The 18,815-nt window shown below is 45.0% G+C and overlaps 1 protein-coding gene across 1 annotated transcript in view; it reads right to left on the reverse strand.

The window, feature by feature from the left end:
• The window catches only part of LOC126291578 (basic proline-rich protein-like), a 198,363-nt gene that overhangs the window by 170,860 nt on the left and 8,688 nt on the right, over nucleotides 1-18,815 (reverse strand). Inside the window, exons 2-3 of the mRNA XM_049985112.1 lie at nucleotides 10,909-11,106; nucleotides 5,020-5,418 (exon numbers count right to left, since the gene is read on the reverse strand). Coding sequence (XP_049841069.1) covers nucleotides 5,020-5,418; nucleotides 10,909-11,061 — 552 coding nt within the window. The 5' untranslated portion in view covers nucleotides 11,062-11,106. The remainder of the gene's footprint in view (nucleotides 1-5,019; nucleotides 5,419-10,908; nucleotides 11,107-18,815) is intronic.

Consider the following 18,815-nt stretch of genomic DNA (forward strand, 5'->3'; position numbering starts at 1 on the left):
CTCCACCACCTCCGTGCTCCACTGCGCGTTGAATGTTGTTTCGCCCGAGTTCTGTTAAAAAATGGTTCAAAACGGCTCTGAGCACTATGGGACTTAACTTCTGAGGTCATCAGTCCCCTTAGGAATCAGAACTACTTAAACCTAACTAACCTAAGGACATCACACACAATCCATGCCCGAGGCAGGATTCGAACCTGCGACCGCTAGACTATAGCGCCTAGAACCGCTCGGCCACTCAGGCCGGCCCCGAGTTCTGTATTCGGTCTTCTCCAGACCATGATCCTACCATCATTGTGCACGACATTAAATTTGCTTTCATCACTAAACAATACGACCGTGTCGTTCACTGTTTATTACTACATGTCTGTCCTTATATCGCTTAATGGTAGATTTCGCGGTCGCTCGGCTTCGTCCTATGATGTTCGCAATTTCGGCGTACGACTTGTGTTGAAGATATTGGGCGACAACGATGTTTCGTTCCTCAATGGTCGTTTCCTTCCACTTGCGGCCTGTTCTGCTGTTCCACGGTACCCACGTCCGACGTGCTGTTGCTTCACGGCCGCCAAACGACTACACAAGTGTGGCACGCACTCCGGGGATGCGTCAGCCGTTTGTTTGGTTGAATGTAGTCCGCTGTAGGAATACATTTTGCCCTGTGGTAGACCGTGCAGAGTGTAAGATATTTTATTTTCCCAGAATAAATTCATGGCATACGGGAAGCTTCATTACCAAGAACATGGTTATCCGACGCTACATCATCGTACTTATTCGTATCGGCGCTGTGGGTGATTTACTGCACACGATCGTAGTTGGTCGCCACGTACTGTATGAATACTTACTTCCATGACTGTACTTGTTGCCGCGCGGAGTGGTGTATTAGAGGGTACGAGTTTAAGTACAGTGTATGAGACTTGCCCCCACCTCGTCTATGCGGTAGTACCCCTACACGGCAGCATCCCTGGTTCGGAAGTATTTTAAAACGTACATTAGTAATGACGTACTGTGCTCCAGATGCTTCAGAAGATTAAACACGGGAGGAGTCACAAGAAACATGGGGCATCGTATGTGGTGGAAACATCCATAGTGTTCCTTGGAAGAGGGCGTAAATCTGATGGATATACCTATAATTTTACTGCAAACTTGGGATAATTTATGTTTATTGTTGTTTCAGGATGAAAAACTGCTAGCATCCAAAAGTGACGATACAGGGAGGTCATCAGCTTGTGACCCTTCCCTCTCTCTGTTGCCGCCTCGTCTCATTCACCTTCGCAACCTTTCCTGCACACAAGAAACCAATTTCTATGTCAGCGTCATCGATCGTGATCTTCTACTCCTTTAGCTTCATAACAATTTTTCGATACCTGTTCGAGTTCTACGTTTATTACTGGAAGTAACAGCAGGACAATACTGAAATTCGGTTACTGCAGAAACTTGCTAATTTGAGCGGTTTGATTACTCAGGGTAAAATGGAGACGATAAGAACCTGTGTAACCAAGAACCTCACCTACATCTGCAGGGATACTCTGCAAATCACACTTAAGTGCCCGGCAGAGGGTGCATCGAACCACCTTCACAATAATTCTGTATTATTCCACTCTCGAACAGCTCACAGAAAAAAAAACGAACTCCTATATCGGTCTGTGCGAGCTCTGATTTCCCTTATTTTATTACGATGATCATTTCTCCCTATGTAGTTTGGCGTCACCAAAATATTTTCGTATTCGGAGGAGAAAGTTGATGATTGAAATTTCATGAGAAGATACCTCCGTAACGAAAAACGCCTTTGTTTTCACGGTGTCCAGGCCAAATACTGTATCGTGTCAGTAACACACTCTCCTCTATTTCTCGATAATACAAAACGTGCTGCTCTCCTTTGAACTTTCTCGATGTACTCCGTTAATCCTACCTGATAAGGATCTCACACCGTGCAGCAGTATTCTGAAAGAGGACGGACAAGCGTAGTGCAGGCATTCTCCTTAGAAAATGTAACAGATCTACTAAATGTTCTGCCAATAAAAAACAGACTTTGGTTCGCGTTCCCCACAGCAATTTCTGAATATTCATTCCAATTTAAGTGTTCAACATTCTAAACGCTAGGTATTTCGTTACATTTACGGCCTTTAGATTTGACCGATGGATCGTGTAACCGAAGTTTGACGTATTGCTGTTAGCACTCGTGTAGATGACCTCATACTTTCCGTTATTTAGCTTCAACTACCAACAATTCGCACCATTCACATATCTTTTACATATCGTTTTGCAGGTAGTTTTGATCTTCTGATGAGTTTACTAAACCTGTGCAACTTTCCGGTCTTTGGGTACGGATCTTTTGTCGAGCGAGCTGTTATATATGATTGGTAAGTATGGAGCTATTGCATCAGCACTCTTTGAAAGAAACGTAATAGGTATACAGTCTGGACCGGAAGACTCGCTTTTGTTAAGTGATTTAAGTTCCTTCACCGCTCCGAGGATATCTACTTCTACGTTACTCATGTTGACAGATGTTCTTGATTCGAATTCTTCCATATTTACTTCTTGTTGTTTTGTGAAGGCATTTCGGAAGGCTGTGTTTAGTAATTCTGCTATGGCAGCACTGTCTTCGATAGTATCTAGATTCCTATCGCGCAGAGAAGGCACTGATTGTTTCTTGCCGCCAGCATACTTCACATACGACCAGAATCGCTCTGGATTTTATGCCATGTTTCGAGACAAAGTTTTGTTGTGAAACCTGTTGTAAGTATCTCGCACTGATGTCTGCGATGAATTTCGAGCTTCTGTAAAAGATCACCAGTCTTAGAGATTCTGCGTTCATTTAAATTTGGCATGCTTTCTTCGTTTTTCCTGGAACGGTGTTCCGACCCGCTTTTTGTACCAATGGGGATGAGATCCGTCGTTTGTTAATTTATTTGGTACAGATGTCTCAATTGTGGTCGATACTATGAGGGTTTTTGTTTAAGTAAGGGCCGTTTTTATTTTTTTAAAAAAGATACAAATACTTTTGTAAAAAAACTTTTATTTTCTGATTCTACACACTTTTACCTATTTTTCGACATAGTTGCCTTGTTTATTTAAGCACTTGTCATACCGTACAACTACGTTTTTAATTCCCTCTTCAAAGAACTCGGCCGCCTGCTCCGACAGCCAAGAGTTCACGGCCGCTTTCACTTCATCGTTGTCATTGAAGCGCTGCCCGCCAAGATGGTGTTTCAGGTACCGGAAAAGATGAAAATCGCTAGGAGCAAGGTCGGGGCTGTATGGTGCGTGGTCCAAAACTTCTCAGCCAAAAGAATCAATCAAATACCGAGTCTTTTGGCAGGTGTGAGGCCGAGCGTTATCGTGCTGGAGCAAAACTCCTTATGTCAGCATGCCGCGCCTTTTGTTTGGAATTGCTCTGCGGAGCTTCTTTAGAGTTGCACAGTAGGCATCTGAGTTGATTGTCGTTCCTCGTGGCATAAAGTCCACTAGCAAAACACCGCGCCGGTAGCAGAGCACAGTTGCCATAATCTTGCACTTTGACAGCGTCTGTTTGGCTTTGACCTTGACGGGTGAGGTTGTGTGTCGACATTCCATCGATTTTCACTTGCTTTCGGGAGTGATATGGGATGCCCATGTTTCATCTCCAGTGACAATTTGACTCAACATGTCATCCCCTTCTTCCTCGTAACGAAACAAAAAGTCCAATGAAGTGGAAACTCTCTTCCCTTTGTGGTCCTCTGTGAGGAGTCTGGGTACCCACCGAGAACACAGTTTCTTAAAGTTTAGGTTTTCAGACACAATTGTGTACAAAACCGATCTTGAAACTTGTGGAAATTCCAAAGAAAGTGTGGAAATTGTGAATCTTTGTTTCGACTGCAGCCACCAATTCATCAGTGATCACAGAGGGCCGGCCTGAGCGTTCTTCGTCATGGACGTTTTGACGGCCATTTTTAAACTCTCTAACCGATTGACGCACTTTACCTTCACTCATTGCGTTCAAGCCATAAACTTCTGTTAACTGACGATGAATTTCTGCACCTGGTAGGTTTCTCGCGGTCAAAAAACGTATCACTGACAGTATCTCACCCGCGACGGGCTATTCAATAATCGTAAACATTGTAAAGAAGCACAGCGATGCGTACACGTCAGCTACAGAGCTGCAACTTGCATCAGTGTGAACGGGAAGGATGCCGGCAAGTGGCGCGGTGGCTTGTTGCGGCGTCCGCGCGAACTACGGGACTATACGCGCGAACCGCCCTTACTTAAAAAACAACCCTCGTATTTCCTTGAACGTAGGCCACATGTGGTCTGCACTTACACTCTTGATTTGGAAGGAGTGGAGATTGTCTCTAAGGACGGTGTTAAATGAATATTTATTTCGAGAATGAGATTTTCAATCTGCAGCGGAGTGTGCGCTGATATGAAACTTCCTGGCAGATTAAAACTGTGTGCCGGGGCGAGACTCGAACTCGAGACCTTTGCCTTTCGCGGGCAAGTGCTCTACCAACTGAGCAACCCAAGCACGACCCACGACCCGTCCTCCCAGCTTTACTTCTGATAGTACCTCGCCTCCTACCTTCCAAATCACTTGCCCGCGAAAGGCAAAGGTCCCGAGTTCGAGTCTCGTTCCGACACAGAGTTATAATCTGCCAGGAAGTGTCGAATTTTTTTTTGAATAGGTCTATTTTTCGTTTGATTTTGGAGGATTTGGGGGTTAAAATATTCAATCTCGGTACACTCACACATGGTCGTTATTAGCTCAGGATTATTTGTTGCGAAGAGGTCAAGTGTCTTTTCACGACCGTTTACCATTCCTGTGGGCCCATGAACTAACTGATCGAAATAATTTTCAGAGAATCCGTTTAGCACAATTTCGGACGTTTTTTAACGTGTACCTCCGGATGCTTCAGTGTTAGCGCCATGGCAACCCCGGAGACAAGCTGCCTCTATTCTACCCACTTGCTCCGAGGCAGCCGCCTTGGAGTGGACATGTCAGGAGAGGAGCAGCAGCAGCAGCAGCAGCAGCAGCAGCAGTCGAGTTACCTTCTTGCTGGGCGAAGTGGTGGAGGACGTGGTTCGCAGCTCGATGACGCCGCCGCTGCCGACCACGTCGAGCCCAGGGGGCTGTGGCGGAGGCGGCGCCGGGGGCGGAGCGCCGTGCTGCGGCGGCGGCGCCTGGTGGTGGTAGTGCGGCACCGACGGCGGCGGCGTCGGGGGCGGCAGCGGCTGCGGCAGCGGCAGCACCGGCTCCGCTGCGGGGGCGGCAGCGGGGGCGGGCGGCGGCGCCGCGGCCTCTGTCTGCACCACCACCGGCGACCCGCCTTCGGGGGTGGCGCCGGGGGCCGAGGGGGCGGTGGACGCCGAGGAGGCGGCTGCGGGAGCGGCCTCGCCTTCCCCTGGGCCGCTGTCTTCTGCGCTCTTCTCCTTCTCTTGCGCTCCAGCCTAGAAAGTAACCAGTGAGGCCAGCCCTTTCTTCCGGTCGTATTGCGCTAACAGTATGCGATGAACAGTACATACTGTTAATTTATCACTGGCCTGCGCCACGCTATTTTGCCTTCTCTACAGGAACGGACAGGGCAGTCACAGAAGGAGAAAAGAAAAATGTAGGAGGTAAGAAGGTAAATGAAAAAAAAAAACTATGGACAACGGAATAAATCCTTGAGTTATTCGAAGAAAGGAGGAAGTTCAAAAATGAGCACAGAAATTCAGGAGTAGAGAATACAAGTCGATTAGGAATGAGAGAAATATGAAGTGCAGAGAAGCTAAAGCGAAATGGTTGCACGAAAAATATGAAAAAATCGAAAAAGAGACAATTGTCCGAAGGAGTGACTCAGCAAACAGGAAAGTCAAAACAACGTACGGTGAAATTAAAAGCGAGGGCGGTAATACTAAGAGTGAATGGGAATTCCAGTATTAAATGCTGTAGTGTATGGAGAGGTTGCAACAATGGAAAATTGTACTGAAATGCAGGAGGATCTGCAGCGAATTGACGTATGGTGCACGGAATGGCAATTGAATCTCAATGTAGACAAGTGTAATGTGTGGCGAATACACAGAAAGATAGGTGCCTTATCATTTAGCTACAAAATAGCAGGTCAGCAACTGCAAGCAGTTAATTCCATAAATTATTTGGGACTACGCATTAGGAGTGATTTAAAATGGAATGATCATATAAAGTTGATCGTCGGTAAAGCAGATGCCAGACTGAGATTCATTGGAAGAATCCTAAGGAAATGACTCGGCCGCTGCTTGAACACTGCTCAGCAGTGTGGGATCCGTAGCAGATAGGGTTGATAGAAGAGATAGAGAAGATCCAACGGAGAGCAGCGCGCTCCGTTACAGGATCATTTAGTAATCGCGAAAGCGTTACGGAGATGATAGATAAACTCCAGTGGAAGACTCTGCAGGAGAGACGCTCAGTAGCTCGTCACAGGCCTTTGTTAAAGTTTCGAGAACATACCTTCACCGAGGAGTCAAGCAGTGTATTGCTCCCTCCTACGTATATCTCGCGAAGAGACCATGAGGATAAAATCAGAGAGATTAGAGCCCACACAGAAGCATACCGACAATCCTTCTTTCCACGTACAATACGAGACTGGAATAGAAGGGAGAACCGATAGAGGTACTCAAGGCACACTGCGCCACACACCGTCAGGTGGCTTGCGGAGTATGGATGTAGATGTAGAAATGAAGACGAGAAAACGGATAGGTGGCAAGAGAACATTGCGAGCCTCTGGGAGGTGGAGAACTTGTCTAATGACGTGATACAGGAAGAAAGAAGAGACGACAGGGACGAGGTAGGGGGTCCAGTACTAGAGTCAGAATTTAAGGGGGCTTTGAACGACTTAAGACAGAAGGCATAGGTAAATTCTTTCCGCGCCCTTTACGAGATTGGAATAACAGAATTATGAAGGTGGTTCGATGAACCCTCTGTCAGGCACTTCAATGTGATTGCAGAGTATCCATGTACATATAGCTGTAGATTCCATCGCAATTTCTAAAATCGTTGTGGAATAATGGCAACAAAATGAGTATTCACGCTGGTGTGTAGAATGTATGAGACTGGCGGCAGACCTTCCGAAAAATGTCATCCGCAAAATTCCGAAGACAGAAAGATCTGACAAGTCCGAGAATTATATCACAATCAGCTTAACAGCTCGCTGATCGAAAATTTCTGACAAGAATAATATGCAGAAGAATGGAGAAGAAAATGGAGGATCTGTTAGATGACGAATAGTTGGGCTTTAGAGACGGTAAAGGTCCGAGAAAGGCAGTGCTAATGTTGCAAGCAAGGCTGAAGAAAGATCAAGACACGTTCATTGGATTTGTTGACCTAAAAAAGCGTCCGACACCGTCGAATGATGCAAAAATGTTAGAAATTCTGAAAAAGATAGGGGTGAGCTGTATGGAAAGACAGGTAATATGCTATATGTAGAAGAAATAAGAGGCAAGAAGAAGAATGGAAGGCAAAGAGCGAAGTGCTCGGGTTAGAAAGAGTGTAAGGCAGAGATGCAATTTCTCGCAGCAACGACGGAAACAACAGAAAAGTTCATGAGTGGGATTAAAATTCACGGCGAAGAGATCAATTATAAGAGTCGCTGATGAATTGGTATCCTTAGTGAAAATGAATATGAATTACAGGGTGTTTTGAATGGAATGAACAATTTAATGGGTACAGAATATGTATTGAGAGTAACTAGAGGGAAGACAAAGGTAATGAGAAGTAGCAGAAATGAGAACACCGAGAAACGTTACATCAGAATTGCGTACCACGAAGTAGATGAAGTTAGGGAATTCTGCTATCTTGAAAGCAAACTAACCCATGATAGAGGAAGCAGGGAGGACATAAAAAGACACTAGGACAGGCAAAAACGGCATTCCTGGCCAACAGAAGGGTGTTAGTGTCATACCCAGGCCTTAATTTGACGAAGAAATTTCTGTTAATGACAATAGAAGCACAGCACTTCGTGACAGTGAAACATGGACTGAGGGAAAACCAGAACAGAAGATAACCAAACCAATTGCGATGTGGTGTGGTGTGACAGAAGAATGTCGAGAATCAGGTGCACTGATTAGGTGTGGAGTGAGGAGTTTCTCAGCTGAATAGGCGAGGAAAGGATTATTTGGAAAACAATAACAAGAAGATAGCACAGAATGATAGTACACCTGTTAAGACATCAGGAAATGTCTTTCATGGTAGTAGAGGGAGCTGCAGAGGGTAAAAACTTTAGAGGAGGACAGAGATTATGTATTAAAATAATTGAGGATGTAGGTTGTAATTGCTGCTCTGAGATGAAAATGTTGGAAGGAAAGAATTTCGTGACATGCCGTAACAAACCAGTCAGAAGATAAACAAAAAATTAATTATGTAACTTTATTAGTATAAAATTCTTTGTTTCGACCATAAGGTATTAATATCAACGTATGTCCGCTTGATGCCACATGTGTTATCAGTTATAAAATGCGTGGTAACAAATAACAGGTATGAAGTTAAGAATGAAAAGAGGTGAACTACTGCTTACGATACTGATGCAGTTCACAATGATATGTTATTCGTAGCGTGTATTTTACATCAAATGAACGTGAGTATGGCACTAAAATTGCTCCTATATTAATCTAAGAAATTTATGATCGACAAAGAACATTTTTGTATTACTAAACAGTACAGTGATCGCTACATCCCAGCGACAATGTCACCATTTCACTGAAGACGTGAAGATTAATCTCTCTGAATCCCCTCCTATGTCCGTGAGCACAAGCGAGTTGGTAGCTTATTTCCCAGCGTGACCTAATTGCGTCTATCAGGAGCTCACAGCAGTGCTGCTACGAAGCGAGCCACCTGGATCCGAACTCCTCTGAGAGATGCAACTGGTGTTGCGGCCATATTAATAACTGAATCTGATTCCCTGCTTCTGCTACAGTGTTTTGCATTCCTTTATTATTTCGGCTACTATGCTATCATTCCATGGTATGTGCTGCATCTCAGGGCTTTCCGAGAATGACGAAAGATATTAGTACCAATATATTCAAGCCCTGTTTAAACTGAGAACTCCATTCATGTTTGTAAGATTCTTTAGTATCCTTATTTTGAGAAACTGCTCACTTACACAGTCTCAGAAGCATGGAGACCGCACCAAGTCACTTTTTTTCTTAAAGTGTGGAAATAAGTGGTCTAGCGCAAAAATGATTCGATAATGTTTGACATGATTTGGTCATACACCTCATCTGTGACCACTGAAAGTTTCTAAATTAAGGCAGGAGAGGTCAATGCATGATGGCCTCAGTGCAATACCGGCCACTAGCATTTGTGAAACACTACTCTCAGCACATGCAATAGATGATAGAAGAGGCTAAAGCTAAAAGGTCAAGGAAAGGAGGAAACCACTAAAGGTAGAGAAAAAGAGAATAAAGCCAAAGATGTAGAAAAAAAAGTATAAATTTGAAGGTGGAGGAAAAGAGGATATAGCAGGACGAAAAGAGAATTAAGCTTACGAGTAATAACAACAACAACAACAACAACAACAACAACAACAACAACAATAAGAAGAAGAAGAAGAAGAAGAAGAAGAAGAAAAAGAAGAAGAGGAGGAGGATAGAACTTATAGTGAAGAAAGGAGGTAAGTGGGTAAGGCTGAAGATGGAAGACAAAATCACAGGGTACAGAAAAGAGATGTAACCAAAGGTGGAAGATAAAGCCAAAGGTAAAGAAAAAGAGGAGAATGTTAAAATTGTAAAAAGAGAAAATTTTATAAAGCTGAATGTGGGGAAAAATGGGTATAGCGGAAAGCTGAGAAAAGGAGGGCTAAGCTTAATATGGGGAAAACAAGTTGAAGAAAGAGATATAAAGACACATATGCAGAATAAACAGTATTAAGCCAAACATTGAGAATAAATGGGTAGAGACAAAGATAGAGGAATTAATCATGAACTGTGAGGGCAAACAAGAGGATAAAATGAGAGGACAAAAAAAGATGATGAAAGGTGATGACAAAAAGGATGAGGAAGTGAACAGGTAGGGTTGAACATATAGACAAAGGATTAAATGAAAATACAAGGAGACTGAAGTCAGTCAAAGGGATGAAGAGGCAGGCAAAAGTAGTGAGGGTGGCAGGCAAAGGGGGCGGGAGAGTGGCACACAAAGGGGGCGAGAGGTAGATGAAGGGGTGGAGAGGTAGATGAAGGTGTGGAGAGGTAGATGAAGGGGTGGACAGGTAGATGAAGGGGTGGACAGGTAGATGAAGGGGTGGACAGGTAGATGAAGGGGTGGAGAGGTAGATGAAGGGGTGGAGAGGTAGATGAAGGGGTGGAGAGGTAGATGAAGGGGTGGAGAGGTAGATGAAGGGGTGGAGAGGTAGATGAAGGTGTGGAGAGGTAGATGAAGGTGTGGAGAGGTAGATGAAGGGGTGGAGAGGTAGATGAAGGGGTGGAGAGGTAGATGAAGGGGTGGAGAGGTAGATGAAGGGGTGGAGAGGTAGATGGAGGGGTGGAGAGGTAGATGAAGGGGTGGAGAGAGGCAAAGCATAGGGGGTTGGACAAAAGGGGGTGAGAGTTTGGGGGGGGGGGGTGGAGGAAACTGGTAAAGGAGTGAGAGTCAGGGGGGAGAACCGATGTAGTGATTTTAGATGATCCATCATTGAAGTGGATGTGGGAGTACAGGTCATCATAAACGTGCAGAAATAAGGAATACCAACTGTCGTACTTCATACATATTAATTTTGTTAGATGGCTGGAGTGCACACTTCGAGTAAATAGAAATCGTTATTACCAGTGAGTGTACATGGTGCTTGCCCCGATGTACCAAGAGTTCAGTTTGCACAGGGGCCTAAGGTGACACTAATGTAGTGTCGTAACTGGTGACGTAATTGACATGTCTTACAGGAAGTACGACAGACGGTGTTCCTCGGTCGCTTGCCGGTGTGGGGCAGTACGCACCTTGTGCTTGGCCGGCTTGCGGTACTGCTTCTTACGGCCGTCTGGCGCGGGCAGCCGCGGGGGCCGCTTCTCCACGGAGTAGCTGGCGGCCAGGATGGCGGACGCGTTCAGCGAGGCCATGCGCTTCCGCACCACCATGTCCTTCAGGTCCATCGTCAGCTCGCCGCGGTTCCGCTTGCGCCGCACCACCTTCTTCGGCTGCCGCACAACAACCACACACCACTGAACGACTGGCTTCTGGCGGTTAGCCCAACAAGAACACAAAAGAGAGGAACGTTTACTAATGTCCTCTTTTACACCTTTTACTTATTCACTTCTTGTCCGAGTGCCCATATCAGTAGTTGCACAGCAGGAAACTTCCACTGTGAGTGGACAGTTAGGTTAGTTTTACGTCAGCGGTTACGGCTCCCGTACTGTCGGCAATAAGGTCCTTAACTGCCTCTAGGTGACTGTGCCTCCCTCCATCACTGCTTCGCCTCACCTCAGACCACATGACACGTAACCACAACCTAAACCGACACTCACGAGACGCGTACGGTTTCGCATGCCATGCGCACGGCGGTGTAGCGACACCAGATAACAAACAACTGACTCCCCCTCCAAATGCAGTGATGTCAAGAGAAAGAGAGGGAGACCTGTGTGACGATTTTTCACAGCGGCAACGGCCGAGGTAAGACTCGACGAACAGAGCTACGGAATGTCTCAGTAACTGATCGTTCGCGGCCTGAAAGCGCACATCTCAGCTCGAGCAGAGCGTGGCTTCCGTCAACAACTGCCGCAATACCTCGCGAACGTCAGCGGCATAGAAAAGATATTCGAGTTTTTAATCCGTTGTAACAGCCTTATCCGAATTTCGCAGCGAAGATAGCTATCTCCAACGATACGATCACGTCGTAAGAAATGACACACTTAGATACGTACGCTGCTCAGAGAAATTGTCGAGTCGGGTAAGATACTACACATACACACACACAGTAAAGATAAGTTCTTCATTAAAACTTTTATCACCCGATCAATATACGTACAGCACAATATCAGGCGCGTCGAAATCGGACGGTTTCTTCCAAACGCGCGGTACTGCGGTTGCGGTTTGACAAGGAAAACACACACTCAACGATTTAGATTACCTTTCGCAAGGTTGTAGGACATACATGCTGTTATAGTACCGTTACGATGTGCGTGTGAAGAATTTTAAGTAAAATATCTGTAGTGCGGTGCCACGGAGTCGTGGGTTAAGACGGTCGTACGCATTTAACACATGTTATCCTCTATTATTGTGGAAATCGCGTTCCTTGCAATGGTTTATTCGTTATTTCTCCCAGTCATTTCCTTACAAATGTTTCCACAAGGTTTCACTCTCCTACCACCACTCGCTTCTCAGGGGGGTGGAGGGGGCAGTGGTCTTTAAGTAGCGAAAGCGAATTATAGCATCCTGTATCCTATCCCCGCTTCCTCTCCCCAGCCAGTCTCAGGTATGCCTCTGACTAGCCAAAAGACAAACTGAGTAAACAACATACAGGAAAGAAGGAATGATGAAAGTGATTTGGCGATTCTCTTCTGTCGTACGACTTACACGGCTGATTTTTCAAGTACACAACGAGACGTTCTCATGTTTTTACACGCAGCACAAGCAAAGATAATGGCATAAGAAACAGCTCCAGAGAAGATGGTGGCACAATACGGTGTAGATATATCGAAAGTAAAGTTTTTGGTAAAATGATTTATCGAGTACAAAAAGTATATGAAGGTAGCTTATCGTGTTCTGTGAATTTCAGACGTCACCACAAGCACATAGCAACGTTTGTGATTTGAATCTCATAGTTGGGACATGTTTAGGGCAAGCTAATACATTTTCTCTCGATGAGGCACAATTTCGACCACCTCCATCTTTGATTTTATGAATTATCCGATATTTTGATGTCTCCGTTATATTGATGATGCCACATGATCAAGATCATTCACCTCACGTGCCGCCACCAACGTTGAAGGTTAATGATGGCGTCGTAGAAAAATGCTATCACTAGTTCATGATGTAGACCCGAAACTCGTGCTGAGAGGTGTATGGGCAAATGGCGAATGGGTAACGGTCAATGGCCAACGGCGAATGCAAACGGCCAAGGGTAAAAGGTGGAAGGTGGAAGGCGACCCCTCGTCCATTCGCCCGTTTACCCCACAGCAATGGATTCGTATATAGAGGTCGCGCTTCGTTTCCCAATAATGGCATTTTTGCTATTATGTCATCGGTTATCCTCAACCACGGTGATGTCAAGTGAGGTCAATTATTCTGAATGTGTGACATCATGAGATGGAGGTTAATTAAAAAAAATTAAGATGGAGGTGGGCAAAATTTTATTTCAAAAATAGAACGTATTATCAGTTTGTCTCAAAAATGTATCAAGTTGCTCCAGACACGAGATGAATACAAATACCACAAATTGTATTATGTGCTTGTGGTGACGCCTCAAATTCATCATGACAAACGATAAGCCGCCCACAAGACCTTTTTTTGAGCTCTAAAAGTGATAAGCAGTTCAATCACACAAACAAACAGTTTGCTTTCGACATACTAACTCTTGTTGCAGCATATTATTTCGAGGTGTTTCACTTCCTTCAGTCTTCATTTAAGATGCTTTTAAACATGAAAGTCCTCCTTGTGCATTACTAAAAGTATGCAGTTCAACTCGTACAAGGCAATAAAATCGTCCTTCCTTCCTATTATGTTTTTTCCTCAGTTTGTCTGTCTTTTGGCTATATGATATGTATATTTCCACATCATGTATTCTACTAGAGGTTGGTGGTATTTAGTACGTGATTATATGAAATAAGTGTAGAAACGTTTTAGAGACCCTTGGCATCACGGCTCCGATAGTAAATTTTGACACCTTTGCCAAAGGTTATTACTGTACTTAATCTCTAGTAGGCTTGTTTCATTTGTAATATGACGAGTTATTCTCAATCAGCATTATAAATTACGTTTTTCCAGCGTAGAACATGACGCCATACCCTCGTCCCTTCTACAATAAAGCTTGAGAACAATTATATACGGAAATATTTAATTATAGATGATGTGCTGTGACTTCACACCAAAGCAAACCTAATGAATTACACTGGAACACTTATTTTACAGTTCACAATAATGTTACAGGCATCAATCAGACATTTTGTGTATGCGGAAAATTACATACCGGATTGAGGTAAATATTACACTTTTTTCACATTGCGGGCGCATTTTTGCAGACATTTTAAACTTGGAAAGAACATTGTGATGCGTGACGACCACACAGATACGGAAAATGATTAATCTGAAGTGCTGCCGTTTGTTAAGCCAAGTCTGGACGCAGAGCGAAGTTTGAAAGCCGCCACCTGGTGGTGAAGGCAGGCAACAGCAGCTTAAGGCAGCAGCTGATCTTACTTAGCCATTTTGAAGTTTTAAAGAATAGTATTTAAAGCAAAACGCATATTCAATGATGACATATTACTAATTAGTCAATCACACTGCATAAGCAAAAGTTAGTTTTTAAGTATTTATGGAGTGTTTGTTTTATACTCATTTTCGTATTCCACAAGGCGCTTAGGTAGGTTTTTAGCAGTCCATATGTGGTTAGGCATGAAAATATCATTCGGATACTTACTTTAGACATCGCCAGTCACGTTTCAGACACCAAAATTACCTAAAAATTGCACTTCTTGGGGTTGCTAACGTGTTTTCGCGGGTTTTCTAGACGTGGAAAGAATATTCTGATACTTGCTAAGCGTCACAGACGTGGAGAAAAATTAATTTGAGTGGGTCATTATGATGTTTGACTGGCTCCGATACCAGACGTGTTTTTTACGTGATAAAAACACTGTTTACTCTCGTGTAGTAGTATGACATATTGCAAGATACACCCTTTACGTAGTTTCTGGATAATTACAGGAGCGCGCCGGGCGAGTGCGTATGTATGTAATACATAGGCAAACATTTTAAGCTATTTTACGTAAGGAATGCATATCTTTGAACTTACTTTATGCCGATTAAGAACAGAGGTTTGTATGTGAAAGCGACTAACACTGAACTTCACGGAAATAATGCACAACAATGTTGCGTCTTGGGTTGTTGCGTAAGTTCGTAACGTTTTTCCGAAGTTTAATGAACCCTGTGCAAGGTTCTTCATCTCCCAGTACTTACTGCAACCTACATCCTTCTGAATCTGATTAGTGTATTCATCTCTTGGTCTCCCTCTACGATTTTTACCCTCCACGCTGCCCTCCAATGCTAAACTGGTGATCCCTTGCTGCCTCAGAGCATGTCCTACCAACGGATCACTTTTCTGGTCAAGTTGTGCCACAAACTTCTCTTCTCCCCAATCCTATTCAATACTTCCTCATTAGTTATGTGATCCACCCATGTAATCTTCAGCATTCTTCTGTAGCACCACATTTCGAAAGCTTCTATTCTCTTCTTGTCCAAACTATTTATCGTCCATGTTTCACTTCCATACATGGCTACACTCCATACAAATACTTTCAGAAACGACTTCCTGACACTTAAATCTATACTCGATGTTAACAACTTTTTCTTCTTCAGAAACACTTTCCTTGCCATTGCCATTTATATCCTCTCTACTTTGACCATCATCAGTTATTTTTCTCCCCAAATAGCAAAAGTCTTTTACTACTTTAAGTGTCTCATTTCCTAATCTAATTCCCTCAGCAACACCCGCCTTAATTCGACTACATTCCATTAACCTCGTTTTGCTTTTGTTGATATTCATCTTATACCCTCCCTTCAAGACACTGTCCATTCCGTTCAGATGGCTCTGAGCAGTATGGGACTCAACTACTGTGGTCATTAGTCCCCTAGAACTTAGAACTACTTAAACCTAACTAACCTAAGGACATCACACACATCCATGCCCGAGGCAGGATTCGAACCTGCGACCGTAGCAGTCGCACGGTTCCGGACTGCGCGCCTAGAACCGCGAGACCACCGCGGCCGGCCATTCCGTTCAACTTCTCCTCCAAGTCCTTTGCTGTGTCCGACGGAATTACAATGTCATCGGTGAACCTCAAAGGTTTTATTTCTTCTCCATGGATTTTAATACCTACTCCGAATTTTTCTTTTGTTTCCTTCACTGCTAGCTCAATATACAGATTGAATAACATCGGGGATAGGCTACAACCCTGTCTCACTCCCTTCCCAACCACTGCTTCCCTTTCGAGCCCTCTGTACAAATTGTAAATAGCCTTTCGCTCCCTGTCTTTTACCCCTGCCACCTTCAGAATTTGAAAGAGAGTATTCCAACCAACATTGTCAAAAGCTTTCTCTAAGTCTACAAATGCTATAAACGTTTGTTTGCCTTTCCTTAATATATTTTCTAAGTAAGTCGTAGTGTGAGTATTGCCTCACGTGTTCCAACGTTTCTACGGAATGCAAACTGATCTTCCCCGAGGTCGGCTTCTGTTCGATAGAGAGCGGAAATCTGAGGGCGCAAGATCAGGTTAATGAGGTGGCCGTGGAGTGACGTACCAACCCAACTCCTGTGCAGTGTTTCTTTGTCAGTCTAGCAGAACGCGGGCGGGCGTCATCGTGGGGTAGCGCTTCTTCACGCTGTTGACAGAAGTGTCAGCGGCGATGTTTACACCACGAGGAATCAACTCGTACTACACCACACCGCCGCTATTCCACCAGATGCATAATATTGTCTTTCGTGGATGCGCGCCGGGGCGCTGCTGCTTTGTATGCGCTGAAACATTCCTTTCTTTTTCCTATATCAGCATAAAGACACCATTTCGCGTTACCAATAACGGTAGAGTATAGGAATGGTTGAGGTTGTTCTCGAGCCAGTAGATAACGAGCAAGTAGAGGTGGTGGTGGTGGTGGTGGTGGTGGTGGTGGTTAGTGTTTAACGCCCGTCGACAACGAGGTCATTAGAGACGGAGCGCAAGCTCGGGTTAGGGAAGGATTGGGAAGGAAATCGGCCGTGCCCTTTCAAAGGAACCATCCCGGCATTTGCCTGAAGCGATTTAGGGAAATCATGGAAAACCTAAATCAGGATGGCCGGAGACGGGATTGAACCGTCGTCCTCCCGAATGCGAGTCCAGTGTGGTAACCACTGCGCCACCTCGCTCGGTGTGTAGAGGTGCAGAAACGGCCAGCCACCGATTTTGTTATGATTGTGGATTAGAACATGCGGCCCCAAACGCCCCATTTTTGAACCATCCCTATTGCATGAAAATATCGCATCAAATTTGCCAGCTCCTGAGTGTACTGACGTGGATCATTGTGGATTTGTGTGTTTAAACGATCTTCAGCAAACCCCGAAGGTCTTTCTGAACGTGGAGAGTTACTAACGTCAAAACGATTCACCCGTCCAATATGGCACAATCCCCTTCCGCGGCGCACATGATTCTGGTTGGTCCGCTGCTGCCACCACTCCACTGAACCCAAACAGAAGAATATGTCGGAAAGGAATCGATGTGTCAACTTGTCATTCCACTTTCCGGCGAACCACAGCTCCACTAGCAATCTCAGGACGACAAAATGACAATACAGGTACTACAAATAAAAAATAACACACGATAAATAAACTCTTAGCAAGCAGAATACCTATATACAAACTAAAGCGCTCCGCACTTATGCAGTCCTGATAATTTTATACTAAATATCTTCGAACTTGACGCAATTTTGAGGCAGCATTGTAATAACTTCCAGAGACTGGGAGGGGAAAGCGGTACAAGCACAACTAGGTTAGTTGGAGTTTTAAAAATGTGTGGCTCTTCAGTTTCTGCCGGCCTTTTTCCTGCTCGAACAGTCCACGGGTGTACTGCCGTTCCATAGTGTCCAACGAGTACAATATTTCGGCGATAAGATATGTGGCCATCGTCAGGTGCGCTGACGAACTGACCTCCTGAAGGTGACGAACTGAGCTCCTGAAGGCGGCCGGCCATCTTAAATCCCCTCCCCCTGCGAGGCGATCTCTCCGCGGTCCGCGCCAGCAGCCCCGCGTCGGCGGTCGCTGAGACGCTGGTTGTCGGCGTCTGTGGTGGCGTCGGTGTAATTGTTTCGTCCGCTCTGGTCGCCTTTTGGACACTATGCGCCAGCAGTACACCCGTGGACTGTTCGAGATTTAAAAAATGTATTTATTGGAACTACATTCTGATTGGCTCCCTCCTACACTGGGATTGGTCGGAGAAAGATAACAGGGCAGAATGCGCAACTGTGTTACTTCCGCCGTACTGGACTCATACTGGGTGGCCCAGAAAAGTTGCGACAAACTTCGAGGGGCTGTAGAGGGGATATGAAATGTATTCACAGTAGCGAATACGAACAATTATCAGCTGTGTAAAAGAATGATGACAGTTAACACTTGTGCCGGATCGGAACCCGAATCCGAATTTCCCGTTTTACGCCAGCGGTCGCCTTAACCGTTTGGCTATCTGTGCACGACTCACGGCCAGATCCGAACTTCCATGTATCGTTGGTTCTGTATCACAACCTGTATTTACACACACACACATCACAGGGGAGGGCATTTTAACTGAAAATCGCTGCCCGGTATCTGTGAATAAATAAGACGCTGTATTATTTTCTTTAACAACAGAGGCACAGGAATATCGTTGGAGAGGGTGCCTTGGGGAACAAATCGAAGACAGGAACGTGTGTCTGGAAGCGTCACCCAGCAGCGCTACAGAGCGTCGAAGTTGCAAGCACCGGCGCCTGGCACTTAGCCGTCCCTTCGGCAGAAAACGTGCCTTTCTACGCTGACATACCGTAGCCCGAACGTCTCGCGATGTTGTTTGTTACTGAGTGATAGCGACTGACTGCCACGATCGCCAGTGGAGAAGACTGAGCTGGCTGCTGCATAAAACGGCCCAGTCACATACAAATACAGTGGATGATGGTTTCCGAATAAGCTTCAGTGCGC

The sequence above is a fragment of the Schistocerca gregaria genome, chromosome 9 (assembly GCF_023897955.1).
Source record: "Schistocerca gregaria isolate iqSchGreg1 chromosome 9, iqSchGreg1.2, whole genome shotgun sequence".
NCBI classification, from domain to species: domain Eukaryota; kingdom Metazoa; phylum Arthropoda; class Insecta; order Orthoptera; family Acrididae; genus Schistocerca; species Schistocerca gregaria.